This window comes from Neolamprologus multifasciatus, chromosome 19 (genome assembly GCF_963576455.1).
Source record: "Neolamprologus multifasciatus chromosome 19, fNeoMul1.2, whole genome shotgun sequence".
Lineage (NCBI taxonomy): Eukaryota > Metazoa > Chordata > Actinopteri > Cichliformes > Cichlidae > Neolamprologus > Neolamprologus multifasciatus.
Window position 1 is genome coordinate 9,061,402 of NC_140457.1, and position 16,999 is coordinate 9,078,400.

The 16,999-nt window shown below is 37.4% G+C and overlaps 1 protein-coding gene across 1 annotated transcript; it reads right to left on the reverse strand.

Annotated features, from left to right (window-relative positions):
- Positions 1–6,293: 6,293 nt before the first annotated feature.
- Positions 6,294–11,691, reverse strand: LOC146495936 (uncharacterized). The gene is made up of 2 exons (XM_085143352.1): positions 9,091–11,691; positions 6,294–8,376 (listed from the first exon to the last, which is right to left on the reverse strand). The coding sequence occupies exons 1-2, from the start codon at positions 9,098–9,100 to the stop codon at positions 6,923–6,925; spliced, it is 1,464 nt and encodes a 487-aa protein (XP_084999478.1). The 5' UTR covers positions 9,101–11,691; the 3' UTR covers positions 6,294–6,922.
- Between the last annotated feature and the right edge of the window lie 5,308 nt (positions 11,692–16,999).

The window sequence follows — 16,999 nt, forward strand, 5'->3', positions numbered from 1 at the left end:
TCTGCGATTCAGTCACTTATTAACTAAAGATCTTTTAAAATTCTTTTAAAAAAGCCAGAAATATTTAGTGTCATTTATATTTTTCAAAGCAAGCTGGCTAGCATGATAAGACCGCAGCAGAAGGAAATTTCATAGTCTTAGGCATAAAATGCAATATAAATATAAACCTACAAAAATAGTATTTTTCTTCTGGTCCTGTGCAAAACTTTTGAGCCACTCATCGTGTCTTTATATTTTGCTTCCATGGACTTACTTGTAATTTTAATAGGCTTTCAGGCAGCCTTTCAAAGCTTTTCTTTGGACACTGGCTGCTTTTTATTCATTTTCAGTCAAGGTCTTGTACCTGACAGTTTCAGAGAAGCTTTTTATTTTTTTAGGCTCTAACAATGACATATGAATAAATCAGGCATAAGAAAAGGTACCTAACTTCAGGAATGAACAAGTGTTTTGTAGAAAAAACAATTTTAAGTTGTATCTCTCGGCACTTTACTAGCAGTAACAAAGTATGTAGAAAGATTTGGACCTGGACCTCAATGTTATTGAAGTAGTGTGGGATCATCTTGACAGAAAACGGAACAAAACGCTGCCAACATCCAAAGAAGAGTTTTAAATGTCCTTTAAGAAACCTGGAGAAGTAATTCTGAAGACTAGTTAAAGAAATGACAAGAAAGCTTGCCTAAGCTGTATCAGCTTTTGGTTACATATAAAATACTTACTAGTAGGATTGTCTTGTTTCTTTCTCTTTTTGTTAACATTTTTTCGAGAAACAAAATATACTTCCTTTAAAATTCCCTAAATATGAGCCAGAAGGTTTTCCCTTACCGTAATTGAACTTTACAGGGTGTCATGTTACTGGAGAAAACAGCGGCTTTTGTGTCAAACATTAGCTCTGTGCTTTTGATTTTTTTTTTTTATCTATTGAATGTAAATAAAAAGTGTTGAGTGTAAAGGTTTAGTGTAATAAAAAGTTCATATTGTTTGAAAATGTGAAGTGTGTTGATTGAAAAAACAGGTTTAAATACAAGTGGCACATATAAAAAAACAGACTGGATTACAGCAGAGTTACAGATACTCTGCAGTATTTATGAGACAAGTCAACAACCATAAACCACCGTGCTACTATTGTCACTTTTTATTGAAGAAGCCTATGATTGAGAGATTGTCAAAGCAAACAGCAAGATAGTTATCCACAGTGTCCTCCCGGACGGGAACATCCTGTGTTTTTCCCCCCGTTTTCACTGTTATTGGAAAGTAATTTAATGCCACTGCTGAATATGGCCAATTTTATCCTTATCTCTAGAGTGACTACAGAAAGGAACAATTGTCGTTAGTGGAAAAAGGACAACAATTTCCGTTGGCACTGAAATTTTACTCCAAGCAAATGTGCCCAAAAAGAAAGAAAAATAAACAAATATGTGAATTTCTTTGAGTTATTTAATAGCAAGAAATGCTAATTTGCATATGAAATAATCAGTAGCATTTTTGGCATGTGAATTGGTGCCATTTATCATCCCAAAGGGAACTCCTTTCTCTGTTTCAGAAAGCATGAGCTTGATCAGCGATGTGTTCTGTGTAACCAGCTGTGGTCACGCAAACACACACCCACCGAGCAAAGAGTCTGTGAACCGAAAAAACAGTGAGTGTTTGTGCTTAAGTGTGTGTGACCAGGACAACCGGGTGCACCACGTGGGCTGACCTGCGTCAGAGCGTCTCACATCCTGGCATGCCAAAACACATTGTCATTTTATGGAAAATAATGTTTGATTCATGGTTAATGTTACACAGGAGGAAATTCAGACGGACATTTCTTATCTGTTAAATGGCTTAACGCTCGGCTTTTATCTTAGATAAGTATGTTTGAGTCTGACTTAAGTAAGGTGCTTGTGTCTGAAAAAGCAGGATTTGCTGTTATTGTGTCTTCTGTGTGCTTAACAGATTCCTTTGGCTGCTTGCCATCCCGAGTCCACAGCACATTCCCATTTTCTCATGAATGCATGCTTAACTGTGCAGGTTTTCTCACCTGGGAGACAGCAGAGAGTTTATAGTCTGTAGAAGCAAAGAGCAGAGCCCCTCTAAAATCCTGGTGCTTTTCATGAAGCTTTCCAGCAGCTGTAGCCAATCGGTGTCTGCTAGACTTCACCTCCACTGACTGGAAGTCATTAAACTAAAGCTCTCTATTGTGTTTGTGCTCTTTAGATCATGTTAATTGAATTATGAGAATATGAGAATTTCATTCCATGTACAGGCTGTTCAAGAAATTTGTGCTCTAATTCTGGTCTTTTGTTAGTTTTTAAATGATCACTGAATAGCAGTTTATGTATAAGAGAGCGATCCTCCCCCAAAAAAGCCTGAAAAGGCAGTAAAAGTTGTACCAGTTGGTCCAGAAGGTGACATATAGGGGTCCAGGGGCATGCCCTACCTGGATATTTAGTGGAATCTGGAGGAACTTTGCTGTCTAAATTTTTAGGTTTATTTCCCCAAAATATTTGAGTTTGAATTTATTTATTTAAAAGGGACAGTGCAGTTTAAGATAGTCCAAGTACAAAACATGAAACTGATGTAACGCACATAAGTTTATAGCTATTGCTAATTTTCAACAATTGTCCCTTGTTGGGTTTACAATCAAAATAGGTACATTTTACAATAAAACATACATTTTCATAAAGCCGAATTACATCATTAATACAATTACAATTAATAGACAATAATTTAAAATAAAATTAAAATCATTAGTTAAAATGACTACATCTCTGATTTCCCTTTAACCAAACTTTAACCTTCAATGCAAAGGATCTGATGTCTGTAATCAATATGATTTCGGTTGGAAGTGTGTTCCACAGATGGCAGGCCTTTATGGAAAAAGCTGACTGACCGAATCTGCGATATAATATCTTGCAAGATATTATATATTATATATGTATATTATATATACAATTCACATATTATATATACAATTAAAGTTTAGAGTTTACTAGTCCACTGAATTTTTACAACACAATCTTAACATTCAGTCCTATTTGAAAATCAAGTCTCTGAGCTCTCTAGTTTTTCTCTTGCTGGTGCAGTTTTAACTTTGTTGGGCAGCTTTTTTTGTTTACTGCCATCAGTTAAAAATTATTTATTTGCTAGACGTAAGCTCAGATACACACAATATAATAAATGAAATCCACCTTGGTGTCAGCTGTTTGATGCATTTCTTACTGAAAGCATTTTTCAGGTGCCTTCATCCTCTGCTGGAGCAATCGATCACGTCCATGCACCACCTGCACCATGCTGGGAAGTCTGGCTTTTGATCAAAGTCGCTCATTGGATTTACACTTCTGTGTTAATATTGCCATGGGTGTCACGGTACTGGGTCACGGACCCAGTGCTTTGTGTTCATTGGTGAACTGATAGTTCTGATTATTATTATGATTTTCTGCTTAGGTTACATCTTTAGTCCTTGGATTGTGGTTTCCGTTTTGTATCATCTCTGTGCTTCAGCTTCCTATGTTGCCGCGTCTTAGTGTCAAGTCTGCATCTTGGTGCTTAGTCTCAGTTTCCTGTTTTACTTTGGTAGTCCTTGTCCCATGTTTATCATTTCAGTTCTGCTCCCCGTGTCTCGTCATGAGTGCATTATCCCAGCTGTGTTTCCCTCCTGTCTCTCATTCCCTGATTACGCCAGTATGTATTTAAGCCCTGTGTTTTTCCCTGCCCGTTGTTGCGTCCTCTGCGTTAGCTGTGTGTTCTTCAGTTGTCATGTTTTGTCAGGTTATGTCATGCCACGTCATGAACTCCCAGTTTAGATCACCCTTCCTAGTTTGAATTTTGGTTTTGTTTCTAGTGCTCATGTATTGTGTTTCTAGGTTTGTTTTCTGCCAGTGAATAAAAACTGCCACCTTTAAGTTAAATATTCCATCTCTGAGTCCAACCATGGCCTACCACTAGTGATGGTGAGATGAAGCCTCATGATGAACTGAAGCTTTCCACCCAATTGGTCGACTCATGATTCGAAGCATTGAGATGATTCATTTGCTCTACTGCGCCATCAAGTGGACAATTCAAGTGAAGCGGGCTCTGTGATTATAATGATGTGTAAACCTCTAAACTGAATAAATAAATTGTTTTCTTGGTTATTTATCCCGAATATTGTCTCAGTATGTGTGATACAAAAGAGAAAGTGGAAACTATCAGGACAGAGTTTTGGTATGATTGTGTAACTGTTAGCCTCAGACAGTCAGTCAATAGTATAATTCAGATCATAGATCAGTACATTTGCATATTTTTATAACTAAAAAAAAAAGAAAGCTGACACTTTCGAGACTTTATCTAATGTGTAAGCATCACAGCAGATGCCTTAGATTAGAATCAGTGAGCTGTCGGCTTTCAGCCCCGACCGTGTCCACGCTGTCTGGTGAGAAAGGCGACATCTCATTTATTCTGATGCGTCAGCGCTTTGTGTTTACGTCTTTGTGCAGAATCAGTGTACCTGCTCTCATTTACTGTTTTAGCTGTTTGGTGGTGGTTGAAATGTAGTAATATTTATATTAAAAATCGATTCAGGATTTTAATGAATCGATATCACGTTATCCAAGCTAGAATCGATTTTAATCGATAATCAAAACCCGCTAGTACCTGTGTAATCATGCTTATGTACATCTGGATAATGACACAAACTAGTATTTGGCGCTTCACTTTTTAATAAACTCAAAGACAGAAATCAGATTATAGGATCTGTAGTGTTGTTTATTTATATTATGGTGCTTATCATTTGTGATATTTATTACTGTGTGCATACTTTATTAGGAGAGATAAAATAAAATAAAAATCTCTTCCTTCCTGGTTCCATCGAAGAAGAAATGCTCAAGTAACTATGTAACACGTACGTAATCCAATCCCACAACACAGTGTGATGGGAAATCAGCTGTGTTTTTCTGCCCATTTTATTTCGAATCTGGCGCGAACCGGTGAACCAGTCCCTGAATCAGTCACGTGGTACGGACTGCCCGCGAGGCCTCGAACGTCACTGCATACGTAATCAAAGCAAGCCTCGATACGCGCTTCACAGAAACGCCCCCGAGATTACTCGACACACGATTCGACACTTCGACACACAGGACACATCACTACCTACCACACAGCTCACCATGACAATAGGTATGTTTTAACCGCAAATGCTCTGAAAACCTACAAGGTAATCTATGCAGTAACCTCACGTGCACCTCCATGGGAATGCAACTCCACATTGCATTGATGCAGCCCACAGCTATTGTGATTGTGTTCAGTATTGTTGATTCCCCACTTTGCATTTATGTGTTTTTAATTTACTTTTCTCAGTGAGAGATTAATAATTCTTGCCTGATTATAAAGATGAACAGATGTCAGCAAATTCCTGGAAGGAGATTTTGTTTGTACAAATAACGCATTCTGGTGTAAACCTGACAGAAAGGCAGACATGAAATGTAAAACTGAGATCAGCGGTGAAATATGACATGCTATTGGGATGCAAACTATAATGTGATATTTAGAATCCCCATATCATTTCGTAAATGCTTCCAATACAAACAAAGGGAGTAGAATTTTAAGAACTGCTTTAAAGATAAGGCTTTTTTTTTTTTTTTAAAGAAGTCTTACAAAGATACTGGTGGCTGATGAACTTTCCCTAAGCTTTCTTGTACATGCACCTGTCACTGAGATTTGAATTAATTTGAAAATCTCACCTTGTTCTCCAGTTATCGCATTCACAAAATTAGGTGTCCACACGGCGCGCCCGCCCTGCAAGGTAAAAATATCCCATCAGCGTTTTAAGGCTGTGGGGTAAAAACCTATTTAACATTTTAATCACTTTGAACTTCATATCAATCTTTTGGCCTTGAAGGAGAGGTCAGAGGTCAATTGTGACATATTTTAGATTTAGATATTTTATACTTTTAGATACTCTATACTTTTATTCTTTAGTTTTAAAACTTTTACTAATTTTCAATAGGGCTGTTCGATATAACGATATATAGCGGATGACGATATAAAAACGTCTATCGTTTCATTTTACGCTATCGTTTGTTTTGTGGTGTCGCAAAATAAACTGTTTACGGCAATATTTTCTCATCATTTTGATGGTCACTGTAGTGGCTATATTAATTTCTTAAAGTTCTCTCTTTCTCTTATATTTAATATAACCACACAACAGATGGACAAGCGCCTGTTTTTATGCATTGTCGTTAGCAACAACGACGGTAAAACCATCGCATGTCCGCTTGTTTATCTCCCACATAAACCTTTCACAATAAAGCTCAAGATCCTGTTGAGACTTTGCATACTTTTTCACGTGATTCCATTTATTTTGAAGAGTATTTACGGATGAGAAGCAAAAAGGAGCAGTGAGGTGCTAAAAAATAAACCTTAGACTCAAACGTTAGAACAGGCTTTCCCCCGCAGCACGCCGTGTAATAAATACTCACAAAGGAAACAGCAGCCGATACAACATATGTCTAAAAATGTGTAGTTTCATATAAAACACAAAGACTCCACGTTTATGGACACCACAGCAGTGTATCTCAATATGCATTATGAAATTATTTTGGGATACCTAAGACAAGTAGAAGTGTAAAGAAGTTCTGGACATCAGTATAATACTGTACATTTTGAATTAATGCAGGTGTTGAATATGCACATTGTACACAAAACAGTAAAAAAGCACATTAAAAACAGTTTACTGTTACACACCTCATTTCTTCTTTAAATCCACACCATCTTTGACTGTCAGTGCCTCTACCTTTCATGCTAACTAACATGCAGCCGTCGTACTCCTGGGTTGTATTTGTGACACAGATCACAGTACATTGATCAATTATCTTTTTTTAAATAAAGAATAAAATATTTTATATAGAATATACTAAATATATTAGAAAATGTGTTGTTTTAATGAAGTGCAACAGTGCAGTTTCTACACTACGTGGATTTTCATGTGTGTTTTAAAACTGTACTGATGTCTGAAACTTTTACCACAAAATTCACAGTCAAATGGTTTTTCTCCAGTGTGGACTCTCATGTGTATCTTTAGATTTCCCTCCCGGTTGAACGTGTTACCACAAACGTAACAGCTAAATGGTTTCTCTCCCGTGTGGACCCTCATGTGTATCTTTAGATTTCCCTCTCGGTTAAATATGTTACCACAAACGCCGCAAACAAACCGTTTCTCTCCTGAGTGAACCGACATGTGCCTCCTCAGATTACATCGATATCTGAACGGTTTACCACAGTGATCACAGACAAATGGTTTCTCCTCTGTGTGAATTCTCATGTGTCTCTTAAGATCAGTCTTGTGGTAAAACCTCTGTCCACAGGCTTCACAACTAAAGGGCTTCTCCCCTGTGTGTACTCTTATGTGTAGTTTAAGGTTTGCCTTATGGTTAAATCTTTGTCCACATTCATCACAGCCAAATGGTTTCTCCCCCGTGTGGACTCTCATGTGTCTGGTAAGATTTGTCTTTCGGCTAAACCTTTGTCCACAATCGTCACACCTGAATGGTTTTTCATCTGCGTGAACTTTTGTGTGCATCTTCAGATTTCCTTGATATCTAAATCTTTTACCACACTCAGTACAACCAAATGGTCTCTCTCCCGTGTGGACTCTCATGTGTATTCTAAGATCTTTCTTTTGGTTAAATCGTTTACCACAATCGTCGCATCCAAATCGTTTCACCTGAGAATCGACACTTTGCTCCACTCTACAAATTTTCTCATTAACCAAACAGTTGGAAGACCTTTTTTCTGAATGACATGTCACGTGTTTCTGAAGAGACTGCTTGCAGACAAACTGTTCTCCACTCTCAGAGCAGCTTAGAAACTTTTTTGCAGCATTACATCTCACATCATTATTTACACCTGACTCAGTTATTGTGCTGTCATTCAGCCGACTGTCGCTTTCATCAGCTTCAGGTCCACAATCTGACAAAGGTTCCTGCCAATCATCGTCTTCACTGACTTCAGTCTTTTCAGACTCTGAGGCCTCTCCATCAGTACTTGATTTTAAAGGAGTATCTGGATGGGGGTGTCTGACTGGATCCGGTGAAGAATAATTTCCTATTTTTATCTGTTTAGCTGAGCTGCTAGCTGGAGGCTCTGTCTCTCTGCTGTTTTCAGTTTGGCTTTGATGAAGCTTTGAGAACTGAGGTTTCTCATCATCATCTTCACTTTTCACATGAACAGCAGTGAATGGGAACCCAGAGATATTGTCCTCCAGCCCACTGAGCTGTTCTCCCTCTTGACTTTTCCAGAATTCCTCCTGTTCCTCCTTTATGTGAAGAAGCTCTGAGTCATGATGGTCCAGACTGAGACTGCATTCATAGGGAACCTCTTCTTTTATCACCAACAGCTGCTGGACATCTGCAGCAAACACTGAAACACACACACACTCATAATGAACAATGGCAGCTAGCTCAATGTGCATATTAAACAGGTTTTTTTTCATTAGTCCCACATCTCAATGCGGATGTTTTAGAGTGACGCTGAAAACCTAGTTCATGTATTTATTGTGACTGTAATTTATTATTATCAGGATGTCCTAAAAACTGCATGAAAAGTCTGTATTTGATCCACAATGCTGCAGTGAGAGTACTGACAGGGACTAGAAAGAGAGAGCTTATTTCTCCTATATTGGCTTCTCTTTATTGGCTCCCTGTTAAATTCAGAATCAAATTTAAAATCCTGCTTCTCACATACAAGGTCTTGAATAATCAGGCCCATCTTACCTTAATGACCTCATAGTACCGTATCATCCCAACAGAGCTCTTTGCTCTCAGACCGCAGGTTTACTTGTAGATCCCAGGGTTTTTAAAAGCAGAATGAGAAGCAGAGCCTTCAGCGCTTTCTTAGCTGCCTCCATCAGCTCTCTCCTCCTTTTGAAAGCAGAATTTCTCATGTAGCTGGTTAAATATTACGGGGGAAGCTAGCGCAGATTGGTTCATGCCACAGCATAATATGACAGTAATGTCTGACATGATGCACACGTGACAAGCTGCGCACTGTTTGGATTCACATATGGAGACTTTCATTCACAGAAAATCCGCTGGCTTCACAGTTTGGTGTAAATTGTTTGATCAAAACACTCACCCGCAGCCATTAGACAGCTTCAACTCTACCTCTGGATATGCCGCCAGTACCGGAAATATGCCACGTCCTTCCCCTGTGCAATAATTCAACAACTTCCGGTCTCTGTTTTGTCAAAATAAAGGTCATAGATACACGCACTGCTGGATCATGAGCGGCAAAACTGTCTTTATTGAGATCGATATTAAATTCAATGGAATTTTTTCTTTAGAGAAACATTCAGGTTAATTTATCTGCATTTTAACAATCAATAGAGCAGTGGGTATTAGCCTAATTTTATATTGTGGTTTCTTACATCACAAACTGTCCCAGAATCCACAGCGATGTTTATGCAAAACATTAGACAGTCTGAAATGTCCTGGTCTAAAAATGTATTATATTGATATTTGTGCAGTTTCAGAATGTATGAGTGAGAGAGACTAGAAGTGTCTGTCTGCACAAATCATATGATTTTTATCAGTGGATTTTAATGCAATTGCAATGCTAGACACCAAGAATTAATTCTAGACGATGCTACACATCTGTCTGGTAAAAACTTGTGGTCTGAAAATTTGAAGCAGCTACTTTTGGCTGTTCTCTGGTTGCCAAAGTGGGTATCTGTTTGATTTGGGACATCTTTTACACCAGATGCCTTATCTGACTGGTAAAGAAAAACATGAACATATTTCACCAGCCTTGGCATTGTTACACTAGCTACATGTGCAGTTTAGAGTTCACTATAAAATTCCTTAGTTGTAAATGTTTGCATCGGTCATACACAAGTATCAGTATCTACTGACTGGGGTATAAAGACATAACTCTGAAACTCTGGCACAATCTCCCCTTCCAGGTCAGACTGCCTGCTTCAATAACAGCCAACAAACCTCAACTTAAGACTCACCATTTCTCTTTAGCCTGTCCTCCTAATGCTATGTAAATCTGTCTTTTTAATTGTTTTACCGATTGTTGTGCTGCACTTCGGTTGATGTCTGTTGTGATATAAGTAAACTTGGCTTGACTTTAAATTTTAAATTCATTAACAAATCAAAAACAAAAACCTTGTCACTATTGTACATCATAAAAATGGTAACAACTAACAAATAACCAACACAAAAAACACTGTTTAATGTAACATCACCATCAATCTCACTGTTCATACCTCATGGTGCTGTTATAATCCAGGTTTAAACATTATTTACAGCACGGTAAAAGAACATGAATTAAAAAAGCCAAAGTAGTTATCTCTGTGCAAATTAGTGACGATTAATTCAAGTAAAATATCTCATAAACTTACTAAATAAAAGTCAAAGTGGAATATACTCTATATACATATTTTTAATGTACCAAAAACCAGAGCATAATGTCAATAACCCAGCAGCTCAGTTTTCTCACAATTCACAGAATTGCCTGTAAAGTGACAAACGTAACCTTTATCTTCACAATCAGAATCAGAATACTTTAATAATCCCTAAGGAAATTATGCTATCTTGAGATGCTTTATATTGTAAGGTAAAGACCAAAGACCATTATGTGTAAGTTTGACCATTTCTATAGGAGGACTAATGAGTAACGATAAGTTCACAGGTCCTTTGGCTGAATGAGCTAAATATACTATTGGAAATGAGTAGAAATCAATCAACAAAAAAAAAAAAAAAAATGCTACCACAAATACACAATATGCTCATCATAAAGAAGTTGTGTAAAATTCAGTATGACTACAAAATTTTTACACCAGATGTCCTGCATAACGCAACCCTCTTTGGGATTTGCGTCTCCTCCCAGGCTTGACTCAGACTTTTCAGGTGTTAGGCAAATCTGTTAATCACTACACGATAGTGCCACTGCACCTTTTGGACTGTGCAGTATCATGTAGTATGTTTATATACTACACAAAAAATATCATTTTAACAGTTTTGAAAATACCAGAGGCCATCTTTCAATTCTTCAGTGGTTTAAAGTACTTGCAATGAGACGTCATCTGAATTTTCCATCATGTTACAAAATACATGTGAAGGCTGATAACTGGTGTTAAGATTTCCGGTCCTTATTCATTTGGAAATCTGGGTTTCGGTGATCTTGTGTGATAAAGCAAATAAGTTAAGAAATAAGCAAATGAAAACTATTCTAAGCAGTGAACATTCAGCTGAGACTCTGAAATTATTAACACCAGCAATTATATTAATGATGCCTGTATTAGTGTTAAAGTTTGTCACGTCTGACTGACAGACTGCTATCACTTACCAGAATGATGAAGCCAATATATATATGAAAAGGATCTCTTATAGTGGTAACCGTGTGTTTGATATGTGGCACAAGTCTGACTGAACTCTCAAGGACAGTTTGTTGCTGCGTAAAGACGAGAATTGGACCAGTAGACCAGTAAAATTAATGAGTAAGAAAAGCACAGTTATGTCAAGGAAAAACAATCAAACAAACACATTTTTGAATTTTGGCAACAAAATGACAAACATTTTCCACCTTTGAAAATTGGAAGTTGTGGCTAGCTTTGTCAAAAATAAAAACAGTACTGATAAGAACACTGTTTTGCACATCATTGATCATTTTGATGGGCATCACTACTCCCAGTCACGGGAAGAAATCCCGTTGAGACTCTCAATACTTATTTATTCCTTGTGGAGTTTGGTGTGTATCTTTAGATTACACTGGTGTCTAAATCTTTTGCCACAAAATCCACAGTTATAAGGTTTCTCCCCTGTGTGAACTCTAATGTGCGTCTCAAGATGAATCTTTTGATTAAACCTTTTACCACAGAAATCGCAACCAAATGGTTTCTCTCCTGTGTGGACCCTCATGTGAATCTTTAGATTCCCCTCTTGGTTAAATATGTTACCACAAACACCACAAACAAACTGTTTCTCTCCTTTGTGGAGTGCCATGTGTGTCTTCAGATTACACTGGTAACTAAACGTTTTACCACAATCACCACAGGTATACGGTTTCTCTTCTGTGTGAACACTCATGTGTCTCCTAAGTTCAATCTTTTGGTTAAATTTTTGCCCACAATTGTCGCAACTAAAAGGTTTCTCTCCTGTGTGCACTCTTATGTGCATGTTAAGATTTCTTCGATAGTTAAATCTTTGTCCACAAATGTCACAGCTAAATGGTTTCTCCCCCGTGTGGACTCTTATGTGTCTGGTAAGGTTTGTCTTTAGGCTAAATCTTTTACCGCATTTATCACAAGCATACGGTTTCTCTCCAGCATGGAGCCTCATGTGTACATTCAGACTTCCTTGATATCTAAATCTTTTACCACAATCTGCACAACAGAATGGTCTTTCTCCCGTGTGGACTCTCATGTGTACTCTAAGATCTTTCATTTGGTTAAATCGTTTACCACAATCATCACATCCAAATCGCTTCATCTGAGAATCGACACTTTGCTCCACTCTAGAACTTCTCTCATTCACCAAACAGCTGGAAGACCTTTTTGCATTATTTACACCTGACTCAGGTGTTCTGTCGTCATTCAATCGGCTGTCGCTGTCGTCAGTTTCAGGTCCACAATCTGACAAAGGTTCCTGCCAGCCATCCTCACTGACTTCAGTCTCAGAAGATTCCGGTGCTTCGCCATCAGTATTTGTTTGTATATTGTTATTTGTACTTTGGTCCATTTTCCTCTGTTCAGAGGAGTTGCTCACATGAGTCTCTGTCTCTATCTTGTTTTTATTTTGGTTTTGATGAACCTTTAAGGACTGAGGCTTCTCTTCTTCATCTTCACTCTTCACATGAACAACAGTAAATGGAAACCTCTTGATATCCTCCTCCAGCCCATTACAGTGAACTCGCTCTTGATTTTTCCACAGCTCTGAGTCAGGATGGTTCACACTGGGGCTCCATTCACATTCATGGGAAACCTCTTCTTTTATCACCAGTAGCTGCTGGACATCTACAGGGAAGACTGAAACACACACACACTCATAATTAAGAGCAAAAACTCTATAATCATATAACTTATCACTGGTACTAATACTCAATGTTAGTGAGATCTGAGATGACTGTGGATACACAGTGCTATTAAATATAATATAAATTAATCTAAACTGTGACCACCTAATAGAAAATGACATTGCCATCCAGCCAGCAGTGCTGCCCCTCAGCCTCTTAGCAGATGAACCTATGTTATAAATTTGAAAATCATGGGTAGTTTTCAGAAAAGTTGACTTCTCATCTTAACCTTGAAGTGAGGGTAGTCTTTCAGTTGATGTGCCGGCGTTATGAATTTCAAAAACAATACATCACCTCTATGACAATTTATCACATGCACAAACCTGGGTGTCCACATCGTCCACCTACCAGGTGGGGTGTCGACAATACCCTATCAGGCTTTTACGGCTGAAGGGTATACAAATGCCCGTATATTCTCCCAGTTCAACAAATCATTTCAACTCTGAGTGTCCGACTGAGTATTCAGTTTTCATTTCTGCCAAAATACACAACTCAACACTAGCCATGCAGCTCCTCTTCTGATATGTACAGCTATTGGTATCATACACCTTTACAATGCTCCAAATTTATTCTCACCCCACTATTTCCTATTGCTGAATATTACACCCACTACTGCTACCTACTACTAACCTATAACATAAAAATCAGCAGGATAGATTTGCTTTTACTGAACTGTTTCAGTTAACAGGGAATACTTATAAATGTATTTTTTTTCTCTGTCAGGGTGAACTATTTGATTCCTGAGCTAATATTTAATCATTAAACAAACATTTTAGACCAGGAAATACAAAATCAATCATTTGAAGTGGTCCTTTTCTCCATATTTTTATATGCAGGTAACATTCATTGAGTATTTTCATTCCTCTGGGACAAGCTAATGATGGACATTGACTTCTTTGCACAGCTGGATTTCTTGTTTTTAATACTTCAACTTTTTGCATTTTATGAAGTTTTTTTGTGTACAATTTTTCTGTAATCTGTATGCTAATGATCCAAAATTAGAGGAATTGCATATGCCATCACAATTGTAAAAATGTTGTGGCACTGCATAAAATGTAAATAAAACAGATTTGCAAGTCTCATAAATCCACATTTTTTTTTATTCACAATAGAACACAGACAACCTGTCAAATGTCACAGCTAAATGTTTTGCAAGCTTAGATTATTTATCTGGTTAACAGTGGTTTAATGGTTGTATAGCAATAGTGCTAACGAGCATGACCGAGGGGGACACTGAGCTGATGGACCCGTGCAGGTCAGACTTTGGGAAGGCGTGTCTTTGATTCTAAAAAGAGGTCACACATCAGCTTGTGCTGCTGGTTTTAAAGTATCAGTCTACTAGGATTCTGCAAATCAAATGTTAATGTTTTGAGGATACTTTTTGCTCATAGACAGCTGTTTGCACAGATAATGTCTCTCTTGTTTGTCGCCTCTGCAATCAAAGACATGTATGCACTTTTATAACTGTGGCTACAGCTCTCTGAGTGTACATGCATGGCTGCAGTTATGCAGGCTGTGTGAGAGCATTTATTTTTTTTAAATGGAATAGTAAATTTACTTGAGCCAAATGCCCCTCAGTCAAAGTTGGTTGCTCTTGTTCCTATGCTCTCGTGTCCATGACCCTGTCCCAACTTGCCATCAAATTCAAAATGATCTCATTTCTTTTCTTAAAACGGTACATTTTTCCAGTTTATAGATGTGGTATGCTTTCTGTGTTCTATTGTGAATTAAATATGAGTTTATGAGATTTGCAAACCACTGCATTCAGTCTTTGTTTACATTTTACACAACTTTGTTTGAAAATGGGGTTGTATCTATCAGACGAGTATCTGCCTTCACTGCTCCCATACGACCATGCTTAATGTCCGTGTGTCGCTTAGCTGCCTCCCTTAGCTCCTTCTCTCCTTCTATTGGAAGGTATCAGTTCATGTAGCTGACTACATGTTGGGGGGACGCTTGTTCAGACTGACGCAAACGTGGCAAGCTGCGCACTGTTTGGAGCCATATGCGGAGATTTTCATCCACAAAAAACCCGCTGACCTCACAGATCACCGCTAATTAGTTCAACAAGTTCAAAACACTCACCCGCAGCCATTATACACCTTCTACTCTACCTCTGGATGCTCCTGCCTGATGATGCGCCACCCGCACCGGAAACACAACTTGTTCTTCCCCTGCGCAATAATGCACCTACTTCCGGTCTATTTTTCATAATAAAAGCCCTAGATACATTCTTTATTATCCTTAAACTGTATTAGTGAATCTGTATGACAAAGACCATCGCCTTCTGTACAATGAGCAGGAAAACAGTCTGTCTAAGGGAAAATGCCATCACTTTTTGTACCATAAGCTTTCCTGTAGTTGGCTTGTAATTTTCTCAACCAGTTACGTTTAAGTAGGTTTTTGCTGAATACATACAAAAAACAGTCTGTGTGAAGCAAAGGAGATGAATTAGGTCAAAATGCAAGCTTGAAATAGATGACTATTAAATTATCTGTATTTTAAACAATCTGGATGTATTATCCATTATCTGAAGATACAGGCTAAACCAAAAGGATTAAAGCTTTGTCTCTGCAGTTTCGTGTTTGTACTTAAGCAGAAGTAATAGAGTACCAGACTGATTGCTTACCAAAGCGACACTCTCATGAAGAAGAAGTTTGTTAAAGCAATTTACAGATATTTCTGTGATTAAAAAATAACAACAAATATTCCTGTGAAAAAACTACAGATTTTTTTTTTACGTTGTGAACATCATCCAGCATGAGGTACAACAGAGCCATTTATGTTTTGTTAAAAAAATGAAAAATTATGAAAACTGTAATAAATATTAAGTTATATTTAATGACTTCCCACCTAAAATGATTTAAACTGAGAAATTATAATGAGCAGATTTCCTCAACATGTATTAAAGACATGTTGTCATTTTAATCAAAGACTTAACAAAACACATGTGCAAATGCACACCCACAGAACCAACACTAACACTAAAGAAAGATATGATATGAATAATTAATAAATATTATTTCATCATTCATACCTTATTATATGAATAATATAAACAGGTGTTAGGTATGAGCAATAAATGAGTAATAGTAATGTGCCATAACTTTTTCCTAATATCCCAGCTGTTGGGTAAGTGTAGTGAGGTAAAGAGCGCATTATTTCACTCCAAAATCTGGTGAGTAATATCTGTAAGTATCAACATCTCACAGTGAAATATAAATATTTTTATGGATTTGGAGCACTGACTATTTTTTACACTCATCACCTCATTTGCCTCTGTCTTAATCTTAAACAGTGGAGTTTTTTTCAGATGGCTAAGGACATGATAACCAATCGGAGAAGAGCAGGTCTCCCAGGTGATGCACATGCAGTTTGCTGGTGTGCAATTTCCAGGTTGACTCTCAAAACATAATATACAAATATTAACTTTAAAAATACACATTTCAAATTCAGTAAAAAAATACTCTAAATATTACACAGGACACGTTAAAATGGCAACACTGTAGCTTAAAACTAACACATTATTTACTGTTCAGTGTAACATCGCCACTGATCTCATTATTGACACTTCACCTACTACCACATCTCTCCTTTTATTATCAGCATTTAACTTTACTTCATGTAAAATGAATACAATCCAATTCAAGCAAAATGTCTCATAAATGTACAAAATAGTGACATGCTGCATATACATATGAACATATTAGTTATTTATGCGCTACAAACAACAAAATACCTAGAAATTATGACTGAAAGATACTTGAAATCATTCCATTAAGATAAAAGGCTGTTACAAAAGTATTGATACCCTCTAGACCCTCAATCCTGTACAGATTGGAGAGAACTTTGTCATCTGAAGTTGCTTTAATAATCTGGTGTCACACACTCATAAAAACATAAGGTTAAAAATGTTGAAGGAGTTTCTCAAAATATGCTACAGAACCAAATGGCTTCATATATATAT